Raw genomic sequence first — 11,276 nt, forward strand, 5'->3', positions numbered from 1 at the left:
GAAAAGGCACCTTTCCTCAGTATTCTAGTCGACTCAGCTTTTGAATGGGAAAGATCAAAGCCACGAGGTTTGTTTGTTAAAAGACCAGCTGGTAGAAAGGATACATGAATGGGGGACCAACAACCAATCGTTGTTCTATGTGAACTGAAGTTGTTATCCTTGTTTGTTAATCTCGAGAATATTATATAATATCTGTGAGAATTCAGAAGCCTTTAACGCTAATGAAATGGATGTCATTCACTATCATGTGTTATTATTCTAGTTTATAACAACTAATATATACGATGTACCGTCTCTCAATAGAGACTTCATTAGCTCTTAGATTACCACCGGAACAGCTCGAAACACGGTGAATGGTAAACACCATCAATAACACAACCCTTCATCGTTCAGTGAGTTTTCTGTTGTTTCTACTGAGTCGTGGTATATCAATATGTACTAAAGGAAAGACTAATATAAAAGAAGACAGAACGCATGAATGGTATAAAGCCAGTTTAAATATATGACAGTATTTGCCGCTTCGGACAATCTGGTATTGGAATGAAATTGGATTTTACGTACGTTTTCTGGTTCTGATTTTGCTCTGAGGACGGGATGAGTTTCCTTGTGGTGTTAAAGAAATATTGATTATATTCCCATTTATTTCTGTGATTTGTGTTTTTATTTGAGAAAGGCTTTTGTATCTAAGAAGACAACGCAAAAGACTTCTGAACACTTGCATTGGACGCTCACGATTGTAAGTATGGGTTTTGAGGCCTATACTAACTTTAAATTGGACTAGTATGTTGTATTTCCAATTTATTTCAATGTCTTTGCGTATGGTTTTGGAAACTTGTAATTACTTTCTTTTGGACTATGCGTATGGTTTTAAAAATGGCATGAATGGAGTTTTACGTCTTACACTGTCGTATGGTTTTGAGTCGTATCAGAACTTATAACTAGAACAGCATGCTATATTTCCAATTCATGTTTTCAAGACTATCAATTTTTGTGTGATTTAAAAATGAAATATAATTGGAATTTACGTCCAACGTGCTTTCGAAGACGATGTGCGGTTTTGGAAACTTTGACATACCATACGTGAGAGAAACCTCAACAGTACCAGACTGTAATAACAAACAGACAATATTTTATCGTATAGTGATATACTGTAATGGACAATCTGGAAGAAGAAACTATTGACCATAGACTGTAATGAAATTAAATGGATTCATTGACGTCGGATTTCATTTCATAGTATATATGATTTGTTGCAATGAAAATAATTCATTTGTAACAGTCTTTGACTAACAAACTATCTGCTTTTGTAGTTTTAAAAAAAATTCAGTATTGACAATGGAGAATTGGACGGTGTTTCCCGCTGATGAAACGTTCGAGAATTCCAGGCCGTTGGTGGAACGGATATTCGAAATGCTGATACTGACAATTATTCTGATCATCTCCGTTTTCGGCAACGGCTGCATCTGTTACTTGATCCTCAGAGACCCTAGACTAAAACGTGCGTCTTATATCTATATTTTCAATTTGGCCATTACGGATTTTGGGCTGTCGGTGACCAGCGTTCCGATCTCCATTGCGGTATCATACCATGATAAGTTTGTATTCAGTTATATTATCTGTGAATTTAATGGTCTGATTATGCTGATTTTTGGAATTGCCTCGCTGATAAATTTAGCTGTTATAGCTGTCACACGTTACGTCTGCGTCTGTCACTCCACATTCGCTAAAACGTATTTGAATAAAACGTTTTATATAGGTAAGTTTTACTTTTTGTACTTACTTACTCTTTTACTTAGCGTATTAACATTTTTAGATTTTTCAGCCAGGTCCCCCATGTCAGTGATGCTAGCAAGAGAGACTGACATTGAAAAGGGATCTAATTGCTCGGATGGGACAAAAAATTGGCAAAAGTTACCTCATTGCACACTTATCTTTCTACTTAAGACCCCCACCTATTGTTGCTACCATCCAAGACCCCCACCCATTGTTGCTATCATCCAAGACCCCCACCCGTTGTTGCTACCAACCAAGCCCCCCACCCATTTTGCTTGCTACCATCCAAGACCCCCACCCATTATTGCTACCATCCAAGACCCCCACCCATTATTGCTTCCATCCAAGACCCCCACCCATTATTGCTACCATCCAAGACCCCCACCCATTGTTGCTCCCATCCAATACCCCACCTATTGTTGTTACCATCCAAGACCCCCACCCATTGTTGCTACCACTCAAGACCCCACCCATTGTTGCTACCATCCAAGACCCCCACCCATTATTCCTGTAATTGGGACAAACAGGCTTCAGTAAGCAGGGTGTTATATATTAACCATATTTAGTCTGAATATAAACTTCAATTAAAAGGTATTATGAAATATAATGATAGTGTTTTGTGTTGATGATTATAACGCAACATAAATCCCAAAGTGTCGTATATTTTTCTCCGATCTTGAGGAATACAGTCCTGATAAGGATTGATTATCAACAACACGTTTCGGCAGTATGAGAATACTTAGCTCTGGTCAATGAGACCATGCTAGAAACATGCAAGTTTCTTGATGCCTTAAACCTATTGGTAAAGGTCTGATCTTCTAGTAGAGCCTAGCTGTTGACCAAATTTATAACTTTATCGATTTAAGTTAGCTATTCGTGCGAAGATGTAACAACTAAAAATTATTTGGATGAGTTTCTTGACGCCCTGGGCCTATTGGTATAGGTCTGATCCTCTAACCTCTGGGCACAGTTATAAACAGTTGCAATGGTGGCATTACTTTCTTGGTGCCCTACAAAATCTGCCAAATGTTTGATCGCCTAGCTTCTGACCACATTTAAAACTTGATCAATTTGTGTTATCTATTCGCACGGAGAGATAACTACAATTGCATTGGTGGCATTACTTTCTTGGAGCCTGTTATCTATTCGCACGGAGAGATAAGTACGATTACAATTGGCATTTTTTGATGCCCTGGATGTATCGGTGAAGGCCTGGTCGATTGACTTGACGAAAACAATTTAAAGTCATTGATTTCAGATAGTTCTTTAAATTGCCGTATATTTAACGGAAACAACAATTTCTTGTTACCTTTTTATACCAAGATAACAAAGATGAGATTGTAATCGATATGATCGATACGCAGTGATAGGAAAACAATATTGTTTATTGGTTACTCCCCGATAATTGGCACTAATTCAATATAATTGAAGTCAGACATCCTGTTAAAGTCAATTTTATGAACTACAGTATTTTATTTATGACAAGACTAATAATAATGATTTAAATGAAAAAAATGAAAAAAGTAAATCACACATATTGATTTTCGTGATTTATCTCTTAAGGAATCATTGCTGGCCATTTCTTTCTTCAGTAGTACCCCTTAGCACTGAGCACAGGACGTACACATTACAGATCCATTTGGAATACGAACCTAAGTAGGCAAGGACCATTGTCATATCATATCATATCATTTCATATCGAGCTCATTAATGTTCGTATTGTCAGTGTCGGTATACTGGTCGAAAGGTCTCAAGATCCTTGTTCACAAACTGTTCTTCGACAAAGGTCAATGATCTTTCGTAAATGTGTGTCCATTTACAGCCGTGTCGTCTTGGGTACACAAAAGTAGGACCACGGTTAATTTATTTTACTTTTCCATTTCAGGTTCCGTGATCAGTATTTGGGTAGCATCTCTCCTGATTGCCTTTCCACCTGCTGTAGGCTGGGGTCACATCGAATTTGTGTACGGATATACAGCTTGTACCCACTACTGGCCATCCAGTCTATCATATACCCTGTTTCTGATAACTTCGGCTGTGTTCATCCCCTTTGGAATCATCATCATCAGCTATGGCTTGTTGTTTTGGTGCGTCAGGAAAAGCAATCTAAGAGTACGGGACCACATGGAACAGAGTGCTTTCAAACGATCCGATTTAAAACTGGCCAAAGTATCCTTGAGTGTTTTTGTCTCTTTCATGATCTGCTGGGTTCCCATCTCTGTGACCAACTTTTTGCTGCTGGCTGGGTACCAGGTACCCAATGCTTGGAACATGTTTGCCATCATCTTGATGTATTCAAACAGCTTGTGTAATCCTGTCATCTATTCGTTGATGTCTTCAGATTTTCGAAATGGATTTCGACGTGTATTTTGCGGCTGCTTAAAACCATCTTCAAATTCTGCTTCGATGGACTGTACACTTAACTAATAGAGAGATCCAGATATGTCCAATTTCTATTATAATCGAACAAGTTTTCTTTCACAGTCCCGTTCTAATGAAGTCATTTAAGATCCAACCCAAGCTTTCCTTGATAACAGTAACGAATGGAGTGATAGCAAAACCCAAAGTCAAGCACCCAAATTAAACGGATTATAATTTTTTTTTTATGTGTATCGGGTCCACTAGTAGCTAATAAAAAACCCCTTTGCAACCCCTTTAAGATCTAGGTCAGTGGAAACTGGCTGATTATGCAAAATCAAATCCTGTTTTTATATTAGCTTCTCGGTTGAGACAATTTGCCACCCACTCCTTTCAGAAGGCCGGATGCTTCTTACCACGTCTATCACTACGTTAATTACGAAAACATGTCATGTATTTAAAACTCGCCGATTCGAATCATTGGTATTTTGATAAACATACAACCCACGTATAATATAATTACGGAATTTCCAGTGCACCAGAAACCAAAACGCCCACTCGAAAAGTTTAGCATACCAACAATTAATCCAGCCGAACCGGAAGTTAAGAATTTTTGAACCGGGCGAACCGGATGTTGAAGACTTTTTTTCATTGGACGCCAACAGCATCGATTAGCACTATTCCAATTTTCAATCAATTGTTAGACGTCTTAAAGTTTAATTCTTGCATTCCCACTCATGACGTCATATACGGTTAAACATTTCTATAATTCCAGGAACCACAAACGGAAACATGGAATAATGCAAATAGAATGACACTAATACACATAAAAAAATTTAAGAAAATTATTTTTTAAAACACCGTAAATACTCATAAAAAGGACCATTCATTCATCCGGTCATACCGGAAGTTCAGAATTGTTTAAAACCGAACCATTCGTCCGGTACAACTAGGTGATAATTGTATACAAACCACTCCTTCAATCTGACAAAAATTACAATCGTGCGTTATTGATGTTATTGTTTGGCCTAATCGATAATCTTTACACCGGAAACCAAGGATATTTATTTCATTCGAGCTTATTTCACGCCGACCTGTCTTTCGGATATTAAATCATCTTCTGCGCAACTGGTCTCGAAATGTTGGTTTTACGGATCAATCCTCTAAAAGTCCATAGTTTCAGTTCAATGAAAGTAGGTGAGGTGATCGGCTGATCATTGATGTATTACCATAGCTAATTTTCCCGCAATTTCCAGCTTCTGGTTGAAGCGATTAGAGTTTTGTCAAGGCCTGGTGGTAGCACTATGTAATTTCGCAAATCAGTATCGGCGTCTTAGTAATTCGTTTTTGCTTGTAGTTGTTGTGCGAAAGAAGCTAGTGATTACAAATTAGACCGAAACATCTGCCTCTATTCCAGCCTCTGATAGCTATGTTGACAGTTATCGGCTGGAAGAGCCAATCAAGATATCTACCAGAAGCTGGGGTAGAGGCAGATCGGACTAATTAAACATTAAACAATTGAAACTATCGGCCTCAAGGATCAAAGATAAATAAGATATCATGTACACGTTTGATGATATTAAATGTCAGATGATATCAATTATGAATGTTGATTTATATTTTGTATATTGTATTCTCTGTATGTTCTTATATTGATGCCAAATGTCAACAAAGTTATACAAATACTTGTTTCCAACTGATCTTATTATTACTTATCCCCAATTTCGGGTGACGCTTTGTTGCTCCCTTGCTCACCATAGAGCGAATTCTTGATTCCAAAATACTGAATTCAAACAGATATCTTACCGTTGAAAAACATTTTCCTCGAGGCTTCTCGGGTAATAACATAAAATTATGGAGGAGACAGTTTTTTCAGGCTGAAGTCTGGGGACCTTTACTGGCGCTGAGAACGACATGATTAAATATTCATTTGATCACTTCAAATGTTTTGTGGAGGTATTCTCTACGTAATTGTAGGGTATTGCTAGCCCAATTATCTACTGCAACTCCCATCAGATCTGAAAATTAATAAAAGGTCCTGATACAGGTATTATATCAGAAACGTGTCAACAAATAAGATGAGTTCTAGTGAAATCGACCCGGTGTATGTATATTTAGCGAACATTATATCGTAATTGGATATAACACGAAATCTCTGCATGCTGTATGAACAATACAAGCTGATAAATATGATTAAACTGAAATGTCAAGGTATAATAAAGAATTCTAGGCTTTGTCTATGATATTTATTAAAAAAACAAGATTAGAATCTGTTTCTTTTCAATAGAATGTCATAGTGACCTTTTGACACACATGCGATCAGGGTATATTAAGGTCAAGATATGGAAAAAACAGTAATTCGAGCGCGGCTCTCTGGTGAACTTTTCATAGTGCTAAATTAGATAAATTCCCAGTCGTTTTCGTGTATCTTGTGAATGCTTACTCTTCTAGACACCTGATACCACTCTTTTCGTTATGAAATATTTACTTATCTATGATTGATATACATCCTGATGTGGAAAGTTCATTAGCTGCTACCAATGTTTCGCCAATATGTTGTTTGAATTTGGGTTGGGGTTTTGGGGAAGGTACTGGCAATTAAGAACTCATTGAAGTGGAAGCCAAATCAGGGCCAGCCTTCTTTTTACGGGGAACATGGCAATCCCAAGATGAATATGGTTCGTCGGTTTTATGGCCAATTCCACGTATCACTGTTTCAAGGGAAACTGGGTCGAAACACTCGAAGGTCAAGCAGTAAGTTTGGATCTTCAATGTTGGACCGTTAACCACCAATAAAATATCTGTTATCTCCCTTAGAACAGTTGATATTGGTGGCTGAAAGGAAATTTCATCTGTCCCTTTAAGTTCCATTAAGGGATGTAACATCTCCAGAGTCAGCGTATTAACTTTTCAGACAACCCTCGTAATTGCAAGAGATGTTAAATATTGTTATAACGGGACTCTCGCTTAGAAACGCTTTGCTAACGGAAAGCAACAGCATTTTACAACCACTAAGCGCTTCGAATCCCCCGACTTACACAGATCTCAGGGATAATAACAAGTAATAAGATTTACAAGAAATATTTTGACCTTGTGACCTTATCAAGATTTATTTTCTCAAAATAACGGAAGGGTTTAGAATGTTGATATGACCGACTGAAGTCGTGCAATAATTGTGCTTTATAAACGTTTTATTTCTCGAGGGGTTAACACAGAGTCAAAGATCAGTGACAATAATTGAATTTTGCTCGACTGAAAATCAAATTTGATGCTAGGGTTAATTTAATCTGCGCTCAAAACGACATTTAAATGGGAAGTTAATCTAGATCAACCCTTGCAATTAGGAAGAGAGTTTAAACATCCCTAGTTGAATATACACGCTATATATCGTGATTCGACTGAAATATTTATACCTTAGCGGTGTTTCTGTAATCATTAGGCCCAGTAAGGACCACGGAAGTGTCAGGTGGGACTCATAGCATCGGTTATTAAAAACCTAGTCATAAAAGCCGAGCATATCCCCCCTCAGAACTGCCACTTCATCTCATAGCACCGAATCTTAAACTGTCATAACTGGCGATTTTTCAGTCGTCCGTGTGCTGACAGGTTAGCCAAGATGCCAGTTGCGAGTCAATCGTTGAAAACCCTGTTTCTCTCAGATATTAACAGCCACAGGAGCTACCTGAACCCTAGGAGCTACCTGAACTCTGGGAAATACCTGAACCTTAGGAGCCACCCGAACCCTAGGAGCTACCTGAACCCTAGGAGCTACCCGAACCCTAGGGGCTACCTGAACCCTAGGAGCTACCCGAACCCTAGAAAATATCTGAACCCTAGGAGCTACCTGAACCCTAGGAGCCACCCGAACCCTAGGAAATACCTGAACCCTAGGAGCTACCTGAACACTAGGAGCTACCCGAACCCTACCATTCCGTTAAACCACTTGCTTTTGGAGATCGTAAAAATAAACTATTCTACCAGATCTAGTAGTCACTATAAACATTGCTGCTCTCTTAAAAATTTTGGTATAAATGAACGATTCTACTAGATGCCACTAAATGAAAACTCAGATGCTTCAAGTCACAGGGGTGACAAGAGCTCACCTACCCATTAAAACTCATGCTTTTGGTGGACGCTTTGGTACAAATGGACGATTCTACCAGATGCCACAAATTGCTTGAAAACCAATTTATGCCAGTCGCAAGGGCAGCCTTGTCCCTATCTTTCCGTTAAACCACATTAGGGATAACTGTCGTACAAATGAACCACATCTTGTAATAGTCTAAAAGCCAAAGGAATTTTTCATCCATTAACCTCGGCTGATTTCTGAGCTGTATATCTAAATGTCTAGCAAATATTTCTATCATAGAAGCTTAATCTTCAATTGAATGTTTTCCTTCAATTTTGAACTGTAATGTTTGTCTGTGAACTGAAGTGCATTTTAAAGGTTTCTAAAAAAAGAGAATGATTTGGTATTAATCTGTCTACAATCCCAATTTCTCCTGAAGCCAAAAAACTTACTTATTTTTATTTTATCTATTTTCTTTACACGATGTTCAAATAAAATTTTCAAGACGCGACTTGCAGAAAGCAGAAAAAGTTACAAGGTGATGAACGTAAATTGATTTGCATGGATTTTTAACGCTGACATTAAAGATAACCCGTTATTCATTTATTTATAGCTTTTAACTGGATGTCAACTGTGAGTTAGACTCTCGCTCGCTAACCTGAAGGTTTAAGATCGAGAGATATGCATAGGTTGAGATACACCATAGAATTTTTAATCTCGATTTCCCCTTTCCGCGATGCAAGTCGGAATGACATCTTTCGGATCTGACAAGAAGTGTAGGCTCAGTGTGCTATAGAATGTGCCATTAAAGATCCCAGTTGGAAATCGAATGCTTCCCTCATTGCGCTCCCCGAGCGCTATCGGACTTCATTATTTCAATCACATAAAAACCCTGTCAGTGATGCAGAGGGACTGACACGAAAAAAGTGTATTGTCGTTTTGATGGGATTATGAACCGAGGCCCCGTGTGCTACAGGCGGTGCACATTAAAAATCCCAGTTGGTAATCGAATGCTTCCCCCATTGCACACCGGTAGCGCTGTCGGACTTCATTATCTCAATCAGATAAAGTTAAGTAAGGTGCTAACTCTATTTCATTTCATTTTCTAATACCAATCTGTATTGTCTCCTGTGTTTTTATGAGTTATATCAAACATAATGGATACTGACGTTCTGTATAATAATAGTAAAGGAGTTTTACATCCTATAGTTTAGCACCTTTTTAGATAATGAAGATAAACATAAGAGGCTTAGAACAAAATGTCACTAGTAATTCTATAGTTTTGTTACAGATTTTGTTTCTAATGATGAAGCAATTATGGAACAGAATCCGAGTCTCAGTGTTTGTATACGTTAAAGGGATTGTACAGAGGTTTTTTCTTTAAACTTTTTATGTGTTTTTGTGACATTTGAGTCTTCTATTTGCACCATTCCAATTTCCAGTCAGACCCAATTTTCTTGGGAGAACCTTACCAGACCAGACACAGAGTTGCCGCATTTTGATCCCCTGACAAACAATGGCTCCACTACCACAGGGCCTACACCACCAGAAAAAATGCGAAAGAGCATAATTCCAGGGGCGGGACCCCAACCCACTTCCCCCAGTCCACATGCCCCCGCCCATCTAGTCGAGCCACTGTCGACAACAACAACTGGAAAGCGACAACTCCATTGACGATATAACGTATATGGACTGAGACCGGTAATTCGGACTGTTTCCATGTTAAATCATGAAATACAACCTTCTATTATTTTTTCCAGAAATCTTGTTGAAAACTTTCCAATATGTCAGATGAAAGTCTGGCCAATACTTAGTTTCTGGACAAAAATTCAACATATCATGATCATGGAAATCTTGAGCTATTCAAGCTAAAAGTAGACCACTGCATGTTATCAACACCCGCTTGACTGTCACTGCACACAAAACAAACAGTTGTCAAAAACAGGCATGCAAAAACCCCAAAGAGGGTCGGATGGTGGAAGGGGGGGGGGGGATTTCTTATAATAATACATTGGTATACAATCATTTACATACAAGGTTTTAGTGGTCTTATATTACGAGGAACTAGTAGTGCCTGAGTTGTCCGGCTGGTTTGTACCATACGTGGCTTGTTGTAAATAACCTGCGTGCTGGTGGAATGAAACAGGACGCATTTAGTTTTATTTTTGCCGTAACGTATATCCAGCGAAAGATTTTTTTGTCCATTGGCGATTCCCTTCCATCATTTTTATTTTCTATAGTCTTTGATGAAATTACTGTCTGTTATCTATTGTATGGTATTTACCTACGAAGAATACACGTCTAAAAATGTTGACTTTACATGTATCTAGACCGTCATACTGTTAGTTTAACGCACAAATTTTCTCATATTGGTGTCTTATTGTTGGTTTAACAAAGAAGTTTCTAATGTTGGTTGGATTATTGACTACAAGAAGTGTCATTATGCCAAATACTCGTTCGACACGTAACTTTCCTTCGGATTTTATTGCATTATGTCGTCAAGTATGTTTAGTTTTCACGTTTTCACTGAACACGACAGTAACCAGCAATTCACGAAACCCTCACAATACCTTTTGTTAAGTAGTCCGCTTTTACTGGAAGACTTTCCAAAAAATGTTTGACTCGCCTTACATCTTGTAGATATAATTTTTTATAGGGCTTCAGGTACATAAAGGAGGTTTCAGTTCGATCCTGCGACTGTCAGATGCTGACAACAACTGGATGACTCTTGGTAGTAAGTATCATCTAGAAGTATCTGACCAATCGCAGTAGCCACAAGTTGACACATAAATCATTTCTATTTTCTAACCTGGTCCAATCTGCTCGCCTATTTGCAGTTGTTAGAAGATGGTTAAGACGCCGATATGAGCACAAAACACTTCCGACACTGACTGGATGAAAATCGGGTGGAAAATTCTTAAGGTACCATGTCGGTATCGATTAGAGGAGCCAGCCCTGGTTTTCCAACAAACATTAGATGTACATGTTATAGTTTCACCATGGATCAATTACAACCAGAATTCTTGGTTCCGATTAGTCAGCGTCATTTCTTTTTTTACTTTACTCGTATCAGTGA

General features: G+C 38.3%; 2 protein-coding genes across 2 annotated transcripts; both read left to right on the forward strand.

Moving 5' to 3' along the window:
• Window positions 1-1,422: 1,422 nt before the first annotated feature.
• Window positions 1,423-3,912, forward strand: LOTGIDRAFT_73599 (hypothetical protein; the record flags this gene model as incomplete). The annotated part of the gene is made up of 2 exons (XM_009055234.1): window positions 1,423-1,756; window positions 3,659-3,912. Coding segments are annotated over 2 exons (588 nt in total), but the record flags the coding sequence as incomplete, so codon positions are not given.
• Window positions 3,913-7,807: 3,895 nt separating this feature from the next.
• On the forward strand, window positions 7,808-8,053 carry LOTGIDRAFT_79517 (hypothetical protein; the record flags this gene model as incomplete). The annotated part of the gene is made up of 1 exon (XM_009055238.1): window positions 7,808-8,053. A coding segment is annotated over one exon (246 nt), but the record flags the coding sequence as incomplete, so codon positions are not given.
• Window positions 8,054-11,276: the final 3,223 nt, after the last annotated feature.

This window comes from Lottia gigantea, assembly GCF_000327385.1.
Source record: "Lottia gigantea unplaced genomic scaffold LOTGIsca_24, whole genome shotgun sequence".
NCBI classification, from domain to species: Eukaryota; Metazoa; Mollusca; class Gastropoda; family Lottiidae; genus Lottia; species Lottia gigantea.